This window comes from Carlito syrichta, unplaced genomic scaffold (assembly GCF_000164805.1).
Source record: "Carlito syrichta isolate Samal-C Ts95f unplaced genomic scaffold, Tarsius_syrichta-2.0.1 Scaffold304726, whole genome shotgun sequence".
NCBI lineage: Eukaryota > Metazoa > Chordata > Mammalia > Primates > Tarsiidae > Carlito > Carlito syrichta.
The window spans coordinates 29,861-46,068 of record NW_007248822.1 but is presented as its reverse complement, the minus strand read 5'-3'; the positions used below and the strand labels follow the sequence as shown (position 1 = coordinate 46,068).

At 45.2% G+C, this 16,208-nt stretch overlaps 1 protein-coding gene across 1 annotated transcript in view; it reads right to left on the bottom strand.

Moving 5' to 3' along the window:
• Positions 1 to 16,202, bottom strand: part of NPC1 (NPC intracellular cholesterol transporter 1) — a 54,282-nt gene extending 38,080 nt beyond the window's left edge. The window contains exons 1-3 of the mRNA XM_008060773.1: positions 16,102 to 16,202; positions 3,349 to 3,471; positions 2,062 to 2,168 (exon numbers count right to left, since the gene is read on the bottom strand). Coding sequence (XP_008058964.1) covers positions 2,062 to 2,168; positions 3,349 to 3,471; positions 16,102 to 16,158 — 287 coding nt within the window. The 5' untranslated portion in view covers positions 16,159 to 16,202. The remainder of the gene's footprint in view (positions 1 to 2,061; positions 2,169 to 3,348; positions 3,472 to 16,101) is intronic.
• Positions 16,203 to 16,208: the final 6 nt, after the last annotated feature.

Genomic DNA, 16,208 nt, shown 5'->3' with positions numbered 1-16,208 from the left:
GAGATCTCCTTTCCATTTGATCCACTGATACCTACAAGAGCTATTGCTTTATTAGACTTGCGTTCTTGCAACACAGTCAAGGTTATTTTCAACTCTGATCTAGACTCAGTGACCACATATGACACAGAATGAGAAAAAGTGTGTCCTGGCCTTCAAGAAGCTTTGCTCTAGGGAAGGAGACAGACACGCTGATTCTCTTTCAAGAGCTCTGTGCTTTGCCATGACAAAGTCAGACACTACAATTACATTATTCTAATAGCAGTCACTCTTAGGTGCACACGGTTTTCAAACACTTTCCATGTAACTACATTTAATCTCCATAATAATCAATTTTGATAGCTGTATACCATTCCATATAGCAGGTGTTTATCTTACTCGCTATCATAACTCAAGCTTTGGTACCTCTAAGAACACGGGGGAAACTTGGTTATCTTTTGATGTTTATGTCTGTAATGCCTCACCAAAATGAATGCTAAGTGACAAAGGGACAAAGACTCCAATTTGGCTCCATCAACGTCCACCAGCCTTCCATAAGATATGTTGGCCCGATTAGATTCTCAATTTTAGGTTATTACTGTAAGCTGTCCTGAAAAAAACAATTTAGCTGGGCATGGTGGCTCATGCTTATAATTCCAGCACTCTGGGAGGCCGAGGAGGGAGGATTGCTTGAGCCCAGGGGTTCAAGGCCAGCCTGAACAACATAGGAAGATCTTGTTTCTACAGATATAAATATTAGCTGGGTGTGGTAGCTTGTACTTGTAGTACCAGCTAGCTACTCAGGAGGCTGAGGCAGGAGGATCAATGGAGCCCAGAAGATCAAGGTTGCAGTGAGATGTGATCGTGCCTGCGGTCCAGCCTGGACAACAAACTGAGACACTATCTCAAAACAAAAACCAACAAAAAAATCAATTTAGTGGGGGTTTTCCACTCTCCGCTGTCAACATCTGGAAAGAAACAGAATTTCCCCAGTTGAAGTCGCCTTGCACCCTGTCACCCACAGTGACATTTGCAGAGAAGCATCTTCCCTGTTACTAAGTGTTTCCCATACATCTTTATCAGTGTGCCGAAGTCCAAAAAATGTAGAAAGATACCATACTCTGCTGTCCTCAAGAACACCAGCAGCGTGTTCTTTTGTATGTTTGAGAGCTGCTGGGTGGGCCCACGGGAGAACATCCACTACTCAGCCCTTTTGCACAACCCAGGGTCACTGTGGACAGATTAAATAGAAAACGAACTCTGACAAAACAAGTCAACTCGTTGGAACAAGCTTGCTGACCATGACCCAAGGCCAGCTTTGCTGAGGACCTGACTCCAGCACATTGTCTCACCACAGAAGAGATAAGAACAACGGGCACAGCAGGGGAGGTGAACAGAGGGAGGTGATGCAGAGGCCTACACAAATGAGTGTCTAGGGCCAGGGACCTGAGCAGACTTTAGGAACCTCTCTTCCCCACAGCACATAGAGACTCGAGTTGGAAAGGAATGCGTCCCCAATCACAATGCAGACACCCCATAGGGTGAGGACATCTCAGAGGAAACCAAGTGCTAACTCTGAATGCAGCTGGCAAGAGAACCATATCTGATCATTATTTTCTCTTTATTTTTGACAAGTCATAAAAATATTTTGTTAAAATAACACAAAACAGGACAGGTGTGGAGGCTCATGCCTGTAGTCCCAGCACTTTGGGAAGCTGAGGTGGGAAGATCGCTTGAGCCCAGGAGTTCGAGACCAGCCTGGGCAACATAGTGAGACCTCGTCTCTAAAAAACGTAAAAAAAAAATTAGCCAGTTGTGGTGCATGTGCCTGTAGTCCCAGCTACTTGGAAGGCTGAGGTGGGAGGATCGCCTGAGCCCAGGAGGTCGGGGCTACAGTGAATTGTGATCGTGCCACTGCACTCCAACCTGAACGGCAGAGTAAGACCATGACTCAAAAAATAAAAATTAAAAAAATTTTAAAACCCACGAAACAAAACAAAACCTGACTTTTAAAAGGAAATCTGAACATAAGCAGTTCACAGATACCTAAACCCATCTGTTCTGCTTGCCTGGTGGTCAGCCTACCTGGACAGAAACTGTAGAGGCAGTTGCAGGTTGTCTTTCAGTGTCTGAAGCTGCTGAACATCACAACAGAGACTGACATTGTCATAGAGAAAGCCGGGACACAGTTCCTTTTCAGAAGAGAAAGCGCAGTTAAAATAAGGACACGCTCCTCAATGAAATAAGACAACCTCACTCCTGGAATCCCTTTTAGGGACACGAGAGTAAGACACATACTGTATCTGCAAAGTTCTCACAGAATTTCCATAGAATTTGTAATGTGCAAAGCTCGCACATTTACTATTAATATTTATAAACTAGGGATTCACAAGCAGAGGTAGCAGATAGTTCTAATTTGTTTCCATTTGGAAGATCATTCCCCTTTCTTGACAATCACTTTACCTCATCTTGGTTTTTTGTTTGTTTGTTTTGTTGTTGCTGTTGAAATTCAACCAGAGTGCTATTTACTATTTCCATTAGTCACTCTATGGAAAGTCAAAGTCTTTAAAATAATTCTGTTTGGTTTTTTTCTTTTTTAAGAAAGCGATTGGCAGTAATCAGAAACTGTTGGTGGGGGGGGGTAGGATTGGCAGTTGAGAGAAACTGCTAGGGGAGGGAGGGGCATACCTCATTAGCAGGGATACCTGCATGATCAATGTTTGTATACCCAACCCTGAATTGTATCCCACATTTTTATAATAAAAATTTAAATAATAATAATTCTGATGAAAGAAGCGAGTGAGGCGAGGAGCTCTGTTATTGTGTTAACTTGATTTCAATTACTTAAGTCTCTAAAACCAGGCTTTCACCGTGATTTTTTTCAATTCTTTTCAAATATCCCTGGGTATCAAGGATGGGAAAAAAGAGAAAGGAAAGCAGAATCCTGGTAGCAGCCAAAATTCACAGGCTGTCGGTGAACACAGAGGGAACAGCAATATGAAAGGGGACAGGGAAGCCATAGTCACTGAGCAGCAGAGTCCTTTCAAGTCCTAAAATCTAGGCACCAAAAAAAAGCTAACTTCTAATATATGGCGCATAGTTTGCAAAGCACAATATTTGAAGGACCTAGGTCAATCCTTAAATAGTAAGCTGCTATTTGGAAGCTTTATGAGGGCTATGAAGGCAGCCCCTGAAAATCACCACTGGAGTGATAGCGTTATCTTCTCTGCCATTATTTGCTACAGGTTAGAGTTTAGGGTAAGATGTAAGCCGGTTAGTCTCACCTCCACCTCCACCCCACAATGACATTTAAGGTATGATTACAGAGGAATTCGTGATCAGCATTTTGTGTTTCCAAGATAATGAACTTACCTGCACTAAGTCATACCCATCCTTTGGCAATGGCTTTGGAGGGCCAGAATATTTGCAATTGTACCTCTTATCCCCAGATGCAATTCCACACTCTCCATACCAAACACAGGACTGTGAAAACACCTACAGAAAGTCAACACAAAACTTGGTGTCACCAGGATCTCAATGGTAACAAACAGCAATAGATGTCAACAACAAAGTGTCCACTCAAGTACGATTACAGAATCTTCTGCTGATGTTACTTGCAAAATGAAGTAACAGCAGGAGGTACTTGTTACACATTTTGAAAAGTATTAATTAAAATAGACCAGATGCCTATTAGTCAAGTCAGAGAAACAGGTCACCCTCAGTGACGACATGAGCACACACTGATATGGCCCCAAGCTGGGGGCTGGAGCCTAGGGAGGAAGCCAACCCAGGATGTGGCTCCAAGCCCAGGGGCTGGACCTGAGGGAAGCCAACCCAGGATGTCCCCCTGGGCTCCAGCCTGGACACGAAGGTCAAGCTGAGGCCGTGGGCGTGGTGTCCTGGCACCTGTTGACCAAATCTTGCAGCTTCTCATACTGAATGTTCTCTAGCACCCTTCCTAAGGCAGTCGGCTGGAGCTGGGCAGGCCTAGACCAAAGTCCATAACCTTTGGCTAACTTTAGTTCATTATAATACAAAAAATTCTACCCCTAGAGAGAATCTGCATTTTGTAGACATGCCATGTATGTGTAAGCCCCTTCGCCCATTGTACCTGCGCACTGGAAATTCTACCTTTTGACATGCAACCTCACACTCTGCCCTATGGAAAATGCTACATGACCTGTGTGCCTTTCACCATCAGGCATGGTTTTTTTCCTACCCAGACAGCCACTCCTGGACCACCTTCCCTGTTAAGTTCCTGAATAAAGTCCATGTCTTGTTCATTGTCTCTGGTACATTTCTTCGGCTTCTGGGACACAGTGTCTTCATTTTTGGGGTCTTTGGGGGATCTGGCACTACAAATGGAAATTACTTGTTTATTTACATAATTTTTATTTCTTGCTTGTTTATTTGTTGATAAGAAGCTATTGGGCCTGGTGTGGTGGCTCACGCCTATAATCCCCACTTTGGGAGGCAGAGGAGAGAGGATTGCCTGAGCCCAGGGGTTTAAGACCAGCCTGGGCAACTTGGCAAGACCTCATCTTTACAATAAATCAAAAAAATTAGCTGGGTGTAGTGGTGTGTTCCTATAGTTCCAGTTACTTGAAAGACTGAGACAGAAGGATCATCTGAGCCCAGCAGGTAGATGCTGTGGTAGCACTGAGTATGCCATGGCACTACAGCCTGGGCAACAGAGTGAGACTCTGACTTAAAAAAAAAAAAAGCTGGGCATGGTGGCTCAAGTCTGTAATTCTAGCATTTTGAGAGGCTGAGGCGAGAGGACTGCCTGAGCTCAAGGGTTCGAGACCAGCCTGGGCAACTTGGTGAGACCTTGTCTCTACAACTAATAAAAAAGTTAGCCAGGAGTGGTGGCACACACCTGTGGTTCCAGCTACTTGGAAGCCTGAAACAGAAGGATTGCCTGAGCCCAGTAGGTAGAGGCTGTGGTAGCCTTGAGTATGCCACTGTACTCCTCCAGCCTGGGCAACAGAATGAGACTCTGACTAAAACAACAACAACAACAAAAGCTATAGTTTGTTTAGCTTTTGTAAGAAACCCACAGTATAGACAGGTAGAAAAAAGACAGTATGTGAAAAAGCACTATTTTTGCACATTTGTACAAAGTACGGTATTAACTAAACAGTGAAAGGCTATTTCTATATATACACCGAAGTTAGTTAACATCAGCACATCAAGAGTAGCATGAAGAACAAAATCACAACCAGTAATAACCCTGGGTAAGAAGGAGCAAGACTGAACACCCTGTCCTTGAGATTTAAGCTGAAAACAAGGAATGTGCTAACTTTAAGAAAAATCACCAAAGCAAGCTCAAAAGAAAATTTTAAAATCTCTTATGCAAAGATTTCTCAAGAGTCACTCATATTCCCCATGTGAGAGTCACAAGGCTGTTAGAAAACTCGCTCAGTGTGAATCATCAAGTCAGCGTCCTGCTCTGAAGGGGACTGCCCACACAGGCCCAACCCTTTCTATCACAATGAACTCAGCCAGCCACAGAGAGCACAGCTAGCCACAGCTGTCTGCTTGCAGCCGTGGATCCCAGGGGGAAACAGAAGATATCAAGAAACAGCCGTGGCTCCCATGATACCAGGTGGAAAAGCCATTAAAAAAAATCTGATAGAAGCTACAGCACGAGTTTTCCCTAGTGACTGCGGCAAGTGTCCCACACACAAGCAAGGAGCTAAGCCAGCCTGTGCTGGCCCCTGGCATCAAGACACAAATCTCAAAACAGACCCTGAAGCCCTAAAACATGAGAGGCAAAACAGGCAAGAGTTGGGGTGAACATGTGGGGGGATCCAAGGAGTCAATGTAACTTTTCTTTGAATTCGCTCTTCAGGTAACCTAAAACAAAAATTAGGACTTACCCCTCTCATGGCTCTTTAGAAGTCGGATATTTAGGTCACAAGAGAAATTAGGCAAACGAGGAAGTGGCACACCTTCAACAAAGCCACAAACCAATCCTCTGGCCAGAAGTTGTCAAATTCCACCACTATTTTAATATCAAGAGAATCCCAACTGGTATTCCCGTATACCTGGCGATTCTAAGGAAAGTACTGCAACTCCAGTTCCCACAGAGAGGTCATTACCCAGCTAACCAAAGACAAAGGCTGTCTACAGAGGCAGCGGAACTGCTGATGGTTATATGCCACTTACACACAAGGAGTCCTGCCCCAGACCTCACAGAGCTCAAAGGATTGACCAGCCAGGCAGGTCTCTGCCTCAGGGGCACACTGTCACCCACAGAAGCAGAAGTGACAGAAGCCCAGTCAACAAACTGCAGCTCTGGCCTGACAAACAGGACGGGTGTTAAGTCTAAAATCCCCTAACTCAGCACTTGGCGCTATCCTATAAAGGCAAGTAAGGATGACCCAACACTGTTTAGGTTCCTTTTCACAAATCATTCCTTATAATCTCTTTCTTTTAAAAGCAGAGTGTTGTCTCTACCCATTTGACGGAAGGAGTGGTGGAGAGGAAGGCATGGAGTGTGGTCAGGAGTCCTGGGGTGGCAGGACAGCTACTGTAGCTCAGACACACACGATTCTTACAGGTAGGCATAGCTTAGGTGACTAGAAAACATGATAAAGAGGCACCAGGGCACTGACTGATAGGGACACAACTTTCTGAAACAATACCTGCACTAACTAGGCTTCCAGCCCCAGCCTCAGAATGCAAAGCAGCTGGCACACTCAGCTACTGAAACCCCTGCCCCAGTCCCAAATGTAGGGTGGCTGGCACACACAGCTACTGAAACCAGAAGCACCGGAGCATGGCGTTTCCAAAAACACCTTACTTAAACCATAAAACAATAACTTTTACCATTATTTCAACTATTTCACATGACGCAAGTAAGCTTAGAAGTCAGCCTAGAAAAAATAATAAGAACAGAAACTAGTGATCAACAGACTACAACCCACTGCATTCCCCACATAGCGCAGAGATTTTTTTGGCAGAGATTTTTTGTTGTAGAAGAAGACTGCTTAACCACTATCTTAAAGGATACAAAGCACCCAGCTAACAGCAACTGGCTGTGCCCTTTCTCCTAAGGCACTCATGTCCTCCTCTGGACATGTTTCCTTTTCCATCCTAACAAATCCTATCTTCAACTTCTACTCAGATTCACTCTGAAATTCTTCTTTGCAGTGAAGTCAAGAGCTCACGAAGCAACTACACCCTCACCTCTGGCATCACTGGGTTCTGATCTCATGAACTCAAGAACCTACAATAAATGTGCTTGTTGAGCCCATTGCACCTGGGCTCACACCTAGAGGTCACTCTATGCTGAACAGCATGCTCCTACCTGTGAAATGAAGCTCAATCTCTGCTTATCTCACAGGTTTCACGTGAAGATCAAATAAGGAAGTATCTGTACATATGTGGTAAGTACTTAGTAAACTACAAAGCACCATACATCAAGTATCAAGTGTAAGGAATTATTAATAATGTCTTCCAACTGTTTGGGGCCTCAGGACAGAGGTTCCAAAGACGCCCCAAAAATAAAATGCCCATGGTCTCTTTGGTCCCAGGAAATTTGGGTGTGAATCAATTCTCCTTAGGTTTGCTTCCCAAAAAGTCCTCCTGCCTAAAGACGCAACCTTGAGCCAGTGTGGCCCAGGAAGACTTACAAGGCACTTAGAGTGTGCCAGGCACCTTTGCATTCAAAGGTATCTTGCAGATCACCTACCAGCAACCCAACTGCACTTTTTTACAAAAAAAGTGAAAAACCAATCACTTCATATTAAATAGTGTAGTGTTGGAACCAATTATTTTACGGTAATGATATTTGGCTTACTATGGAATATTAGACATTGAGGGACTTATTTATGACAAAAAAGCAAAGCTTTATATCTTATATTTTTCTAACACATGGTAACGTGAAACAGTCACTGACATGCATTCATTGCAGGTTCATTGATACATATTGTGCAATAGTAATTTGCTGGATATCTTCTGCCTGATGTTTTTCTATTCCAGCTGACAATGCAGTCTCATTTTCCTCCTTCCACATTAGTATGCAATTTATTGTCCAGTCTGTGCTCCACTGTGAAAGCACTTCATACATCCTCTTTTTTTTTTTTTGAGTCAGAGTCTCATTCTATAGCCCAGGCTGGAGTACAGTGGTCCAATCACGGCCACCGCAGCCTGGACCTGCTGGGCTCAGGCGATCCTTCCACCTCAGCATTCCAAGTAGCTGGAAATACAGGCACTTGCCACCATGCCCGGTTAGTTTTTTGATTTATTGTAGAGACGAGGTCTTGGCATGTTTGTTGTCCAGGCTGGTCTCAAACAAGTGGGCTCAGGTAATCCTCTTGTCTCCATTTCCCAAAGTGCTGGGATTATAGGCTTGAGCTACCGTGCCTGGCTGGGAGGTGTTATTTATATCCACTTTATAGATGCAGAAACTAAGGCACCGAGAGGCTAAATCGCTTGTCCATGGTCAAAGAGTGGCAAAGCAAGGATTCAAACCAGAGCATTCTGGCTCTAAAACAGTCTCTAAATAAAATATAATCAACTGCAAAATGAAGGTCTTCCTCCAGCACTACACTCTCCCTGACCCACCTTGTGGAAGGACACAAGTACGTGTGTAATCACTCATACTACTACACTCAGGGAGAATATCTATCTGCATCTCCCTCTTCAAAGCATCTTAAAAAGGAGCCACAAAGGAGTTGTCCTCCCCCCAGGCTTGCCCGCCTGCATTCCTGAGCCTCCCAGCACCTCCTTCATCTCATCTCTTTTTCTTGTACTTTTTTTTTTGAGTCAGGATCTCACTCTGTCACCCAGACTGGTGTTGTGGCACCATCACAGCTCACGGCAGCCTCAACCTCTTGGGCTCAGGCAGTCCTCCCGAGTAGCTGGGACTACAGGTGTGTGACACCACACCTGGCTAATTTGTTTTATTTTTTTGAAGACATGGTCTCGGTGCCTTAGTTTCTGCATCTATAAAGTGGGTATAAATAACACCTCCCAGTCAGGCACAGTGGCTCAAGCCTATAATCCCAGCACTTTGGGAAATGGAGGCAAGAGGATTACCTGAGCGCACTGGTTCAAGATCAGCCTGGGCTAGAGTATATGTCTCGCTATGTTGCCTAGGCTGATCTCAAACTCCTGGAATCAGGCAATTATTTTGCCTCAGCCTCCCAAGTAGCTGGGACTACAGGTGTGAGCCACCATACCCAGCCCCGTTGTAGATTTTTAATCTCATCTCTCTCTTTGTCCTTTTGCCTGCATGTGCCTATAAACAGTGCTCCGATTTTATTCATGAACCCCTCTCTCAGCTTCAAACGATCCCCAGTTTCTCTCTAGTCACACTTCTAACTAGCTGCTGGGCAGCTTCAGGTGGTTAAGAGGAAACCAGTCTTTCCTCTGAAGTGTCTTCTACTGCCAATCCCTTTTAAGTTTAAAATGAAAACCTCAGGCACCTCTCAAACCCACCTTCCACAGCCAATGCACCACCCACTCCTGGGAGGTGCCCTTGCCAGCCTTCTCCCACCCATGGCTGCCCCTTTCCTCTTCCAGAACAGTGGCTCCCAAGTTTTCTGGTGCTCAGAAACCTACCCTGTGGTCTTCCTGCTGCCTGCCAGGCAAGCTCCAGACAACTCACCCTGGCTCTGTCCACCCCCACTCTCCAGTGTTCCAAACCTATCTCTCTGCCCTCCCTTTCCTGTCCCACACTAAGTGGGACCTGTCTGCCTCTGCATTGGTCATGCCCTGGGATCGAGTAGAATTTAGATTTATGAGAATCGCAAAGTTGTGATGTTGGAAGAAAGTGCAAGGGTATTTTATTGCTTTTGTCTGAACTCCCCTGTAAGGCCATGCAATCCTCCAGGGCAAGGCTCGGGTGTAAAACTTCCTTGGAAACTCCCCACAGTCCCACATCTGGTGTGCATCGATCCAGAGCTCATCAAAGCTCACCATGAGTTGAGGGAGTACAACTGGATTATATAAGGCATTCAGAAAGGAGAACTGCTGATGGTTTGGCTTCTGCCCAGAACTTTTGTAGTTACAAGGCCAGAGAGTTTCTATTTTTAAAGGTTAGGTCATACGGATATCTTACAACTTGTCTAGAGTTTAATTATTGGTATGTGACTGGATAGGAAGGTTTCTTTTAACAAGAACAGGAAGAGCTCAGAAAAGGTTCCAGAAGTCCCTTCTGCTATACGTCTGCCACTACAGCAACTGCTAAGTCAGACTCCAACAGTATACATGATCACATGGAGAAATGGAACGTCAGCCACAGCATCTCACACTTCAGGCTGCCCTTAGCAAATTCTGCAGAAGCACTAACCCGTGCATATTCAAGTCCTTGCTGAACAGCAGCTGTGTGCCAGGCAGAGTCAAGTGATTTCTCATTTGCTGTCTCATTTGTACTCTCTGTAGTACTATAGCAGTATTTCACAGGTAAGCAAGCTAAGGATCAGGGAAGGCACGCTGAGGTCATGTGTCTCATACGTGACATGATTGTGAACGCCAAGTTAAGCGATCTCCATCTCATCCCCCTTGACATCCTGCCTCCCCCGCCCCCCAGCTCCTGCACGGTGCAAACTTCAGCCCAGTTTGTGCACTGATGCATCCTCAGAATTTGAGAATACACCAGAGACAGGCTGTCCCATCCACCAGGATCCCACACAAGGGTTCTTCCTTCTAGACATTATTTTCACTTGTAAAAATAATGAACACTATTCACATCTTTGAAAGAACCTCTCCAGGCAGTTGTCAAGTGATGACTCACTTCCTCGGTATACCACTGACAGTCCTCAACCCAAGACTAGCATCCCACCACAGTTGGGAGGACAGGGCTTGGCATCCCACTTTGCCCTGCCCTGGACGGGTAAAGCTCATGGCAATATCCGGACAGACACCCAGCTCAAGCTCCAGTCAGGGCAAGGAGGAGAGGGGCTGCTGTCTAACTCGATTGTCTCGCTACCTCTCCAGGGAGCAGAGGCTAGCCTGGCCAGGCAGGACAGTGTGGGATGGGGTGGCGGAGTGGCACAGAGAATCCTGCCCTGAGATTAAGCTGCTGCTGTTTCCTTTGGAGACAGGGAGGCAGACAAAACAAATACAATAGGACATTTGGGGTGGAGGCTGGGCTGGCCCAACTTCTATTGACAGAAATCTCTGGAATTGTTTTACAGCCAACCTGGCATGAACATATCCACATAACAAAGGGTGATTTGTAGGTGCACCAGGCTTGCCTATCTGTGGGTGCTTAAATCGTACATTTTGAGAGTTAGATGGGCTCAGTTAGTCCAAGTCTTCATTTTACGGGTAACTTTATCCTGTAGTTTCTTCACATGATTGCCCCAAGGTCATATACTAGTTAGTAGGAACCACGAGACTCAAACAAAACTAGAAAAGTGGGTGTCAGCATACAATGTCTGCAGGATTTTTTCTCTGGAATGTTCACACAGTGTGGCAACAGAGTCATGGGTCAGGCCAACAGGCCAACTCCATCCTTGATTGACTATAGACTACTGAAGAAGCCACTGGGAACCGGAACGTGCCTTGAATGAGACACCTTACTGACCAAGTGGAACATCTGTTGAACACCCATTCCATTAAGCTTGCTAAACATGAAGAATCTAGTAGCAAAACTTTGAATCTGAACGAACTAGAGCACAGAAGTCAGAAGACAGTAGGTCAAGCTCCCAAGTCTCCATCTACTAGTGATGTGACCTTGGGACAAATTTAAGCCTCAAAGTTCACATCTGTAAAATAGAAAAAAAAAAAAACGGCATTATGACTATCTTAAAAAGGTTTTGTGAGGATAAAACAAGATCAGCTGGACCAGGCATGTCTGTAATCCTAGCACTTTGGGAGGCGGAGGTGGGAGGATCACTTGAGCCCAAGAGTTCAAGACCAGTCTGGGCAACATAGTGAGACCTCAGTTCTACAAAAAATACAAAAATCAGCTGAGTGTGGTGGAGCACACCTGTAGTTTCAGCTACTCAGGAGGCTGAGGCAAAGGGAGGAGGAGGTGAAGTTGTAGTGAGTCCAGGAAGTTGAGGCTGTAGAGAGCCAGGATTGCACCACTACACTCCAGCCTGGGCAACAGAGTGAAACCCTGTCTCCAAAAAAAAAAAAAAAAAGATAAAAAAGATCAGATGTGTGACAGCAATGGAAAACTTCACAAGATATCTTGCATAATTTTTGTCTTTAGTCTTCTGTGATCTAGCATAGTCCCCTGGGAATTTTTAACAGCTTTACTGAGATAATTTACAACGAAAAATTCACCGTTTTCAAGTTTTTAGCCGATAATTAGGCAACTCTCCCAGTTTTCCTTAGTTCTCCTCTTTTCTGCCTGGTATACATTAATTCATACTCCAAAGCTCAGCTCAAAAATGGACTTCCCAAGACATTTTGTCTTAATCCTTATTCGAGCCTTTCTCATTAAGTTTTTATGTATCCAGCTTTCCCTCCCCCAACAATGAACTAAATGGAAAGTAATCATGAACATTTACACAGCACTTGACAGTGTACAGAAGCTTTTTTAGTGGGTTAGTTCTTTTGATCTTAGCATCCCACATTGTACCCAGAGCACCCACTTCATGCTTATGAAGTTATTTTGCGTTCCTCTTGTGACCTGAGGAAGAGACAGTTGCAAGATAAACAAAATCAAATCTTAACAAAACCTTAAACCTCTCAAATGCCCCAACGCTACAGTTGCAGCACACATAGTTTTGTTGCCAAAGCAAATATTCAAGAAACTAAGAGGCATAGTCCAGGTGAAGAAAAACCTGGTGACCGTAGATGACCATCGCTGTCACCTACACACCAACAGTAAATCCAATTCTGATGCTCCCTAGTCACCAAGTCCCTCCCCAAAATCCATTTTGAGATCTAAAGATTTTGTGATTAAAAAGAATCCCAAAGCCAAGTGAGGTGGCTCACGCCTATAATCTCAGCACTTTGGGAGGCTGAGGCTGGAGGATTGCTTGAGCCCAGGAGTTTGAGACCAGCCTGGGCAACATAGTGAGATCTTGTTTCTACAAAACAATACAAAAAATTTAACTGGGCATGGTAGCGTGCCTGTAGTCCCAGCTAATCGGTAGGCTGAGATGGAAGGACTGCTTGAACCTGGGAGGTCAAAGCTGCAGTGAGCCCTGATCATGGTACTGCACTTCACCCTGGGCAAGAGTGAGACTCTGACTCAAAAATAAATAAATAATTCCAAAGCTGGGTGTGATGGCTAATGCCTATAATCCCAGAACTTTAGGAGGTCACAGCAGGAGTACTGCTTGAGGCCAGGAGGTCAAGGCCAGCCAGGGCAAAATGGCAAGACCTTATCTCTGTTATATTGAAAAAAAAGTCCCAAGTGAAGAGTCCCAGTCATATATGGAGATAAAATATAATTCTTGCTTTTAAGAAGCCTGCAATCTGGTAAATTCAATTCAAAAATATTTCTCTATCTTTTTACAAGCACCCTGGCAAGTGGGGCCATAACTGTTAACACCACTTTACAAAGGAGGAAACTGAGGCTCTAGAGGACAACTGGCTTGCCCAAGATCTCTCTTGGGAAGAGAAGAGTCAAGACCCACACCCAAGACTTTTAACCAGGCAGCAAATACTGTTCCTGCAGTTTAAACAAAGATTGAGAACTTCAGAGGGAAGGCATTCTAGCTGGGGGAACTGGACAAGAATGTCATGGTCATAGCAGCATGTGAAATGGAGCCCTGGAAGGTGGGCGGGGTTTTGCCAGCAGTAGTTTAATTTGGCTGGAGAGCTGATGTCCTTCACAGGGCTGCAGGCCAAAGGGCAGAAAGGGGCGCCTGAGATCAGATTAGACATCTAATCCAGGCTTCTGCAGGAGGTAATGTGCCATGCTTAAGATACTGCATCACTTTCAGGAGTGGAGAGTGAATTAGGGCTACCAGAAAAGGGAGAGCACACTGTCTTCGCTGCCAGAGGGATTCTTTGTTCTGGGTAGCATAACAAACACTGAAGGAATACAGAGGCCTATTCAGTTAGTCCTTTTCTCTCTGCCCACTTGTTAAAATTAAAAACAAACAAACAAAAAAACTCCTCATTTTCCCCTTGATTACTTATGTGAGTAAAATATCTGATCACAGCATCAAAGAGTGGGGGACATGGGGAAAAATTACCCACAGTCATTCCACTTCAGATGGTTGTTCTTAATCATTCCTAGGTCAAAAGAGTTAACCCAATCCCAATCTCCTCAGGAAAAGCCATTTAAATACATAACTCCTACCCAGGCCTCGCTATGTCCCAAGTCCCTCAAGATAAAACTTAAAAAAATTACAGCCAGGAGACACTCACACTATGTCTCAAAACCACACACATTTATTTAGTTGACTACAGGGTTTAAAAACCAGGCATTAGAGTAATGTTACTTCATCATCTGTAAATGTTAAAAATTAAGAAAAGCAAAAATTCTCCCCTAATTTATTCCAGATGTTACAAAGCACAGTTAGTCTGCAATTCCATGACAACTTTATTAGTGCTCAGATTGAAGCCAGGTGAGCTGCTATCATTGGTATGAACTCTAAAAGCCGACACTCTCTCCCCCACCCAGTTTGGCTTTCGACGCTGCCCCATCTGTACAGGTGCACTGAAAGTCACTAGAAACGAAGGGGTTAATTTCCAAAGTAACAACAGGATTGTTTTCAGTTAAGATTTAGACTTTGATAAGGCTTCCAGGCATTTTTGAAAGAGACTCTCCACCAACTTCTGACCCATCCCAAATGTCCTAGGAAGAGAGGCACTCCTGGCCATCAGCCTTGGATAGTACTTTGAGGTAAAAGCATTTCAGAGATAAGTCAGAGCTTCTTAATAATGTGAAGTCTGCCTATTAGGTCCTGATCTAAAACTCCAGGAAACTAAGCAACTGTATGTTCTCTAAGGCACATACTTGCTACTATTTCTTAAGTTTTCTTGACATTGCTACAGTGATGAGGTTTCTCAAAATACCCTGTTACTAAATAACCCTGATAACTCTATAAGGTATTATTTATCTTCAGGAGAAACTGAGGCTGAGAGTAATGTGTCCAGAGCCACAGGGCTACTACTGAGGGGTCTACTAACTAATGCCATCTCAAAATGCCTTCCTAAAGTTGGCTTTCTTCTAGTTCATCCCAATAACAGATGTGTGTTCTTCCACAAGCCCACACAGCTGGGGATAACTAACACTAACACACACACACACACGCACACACGCACACACGCACACACGGAAGTCACCGTTCTTCTCCTGGTTCTTGAGCCATTATTGGGCCAGCGTCACCTATTACCATCTGAGAACTACACAGAAGTCAAAAGAGAATTTTTTTCTCAACCAGGAAACCCCTTAATCTGCTTGCCCTCTGAGTTACTACTTCTTTGAAACTGACACACCTATTTGAGGGGAGTTAGTGGGCTTAGGGCACAGAATTCCCAGAGGCTCACTCTTTCATCCTGATTTGCTTTCATTAGGCCACATCCTAGACACACAGTCAGGTGCTCTTGCTCAAAGCTATTAAACTAAGGAGAGGCACCCCCAAGAGAATTAGGACACTGAGTTCCAGGCCCCATCCTGTCGCTGGCTAATTGTGACAAGGAGAAATTTAACTACCTCCGTGTGGGTCTCAGTGTCCTGAGACGCAAACAGCAGTTGATGACAGGTATCCTGCACACTTTAGAAGACCAAGATGACTCACGTAAAGTACTTGGTGAGTTTTGTTTCCCGTCTGTACCTCCGCTTCCACCTCCATCCTCAGGCAATAAGAAGGGGACACAGAGTGGATGGATCCCACAAATTTAAGAGAGTTGGTGTGCATGTAGCAGAATCTTTTTAAGGAGGTTAAATAATGCCTTTATCCTTCTCTACCCACCTTCCTCTTTCCTTCTGATCCCGCATCCTAAATCGAGAAATTGGGTGACCACAGCTGAAATGAGCTCAAAACAGGGCAAACAAGCAGCCCCCAGTTGCCAGCCTCTTCCAGACCTCGGGGAAGAGCGCGCGGCTGAACACAGAAGCCGGAGAGGCGTGGGACTCTCGGGGGTCTCCCCGCTAGAGCAGCTTCCCCGGGACCTCAGGGGACCGGCCCGCCGCCCCCTCCCCGGCTCTCCCCGCCACGTCCTCCACCGCCCGTCCGCGTCGCCGAAGCCGCTCACCTGCGCCGGCCAGAGCAGCAGCAGGAGGAGGCCGAGGGCCGGGCCCCGTGCGCTCATGCTGCCGCGCAAGGCTGATAACGTCTGGAGGGATTCGGCTCGTCCGGCTC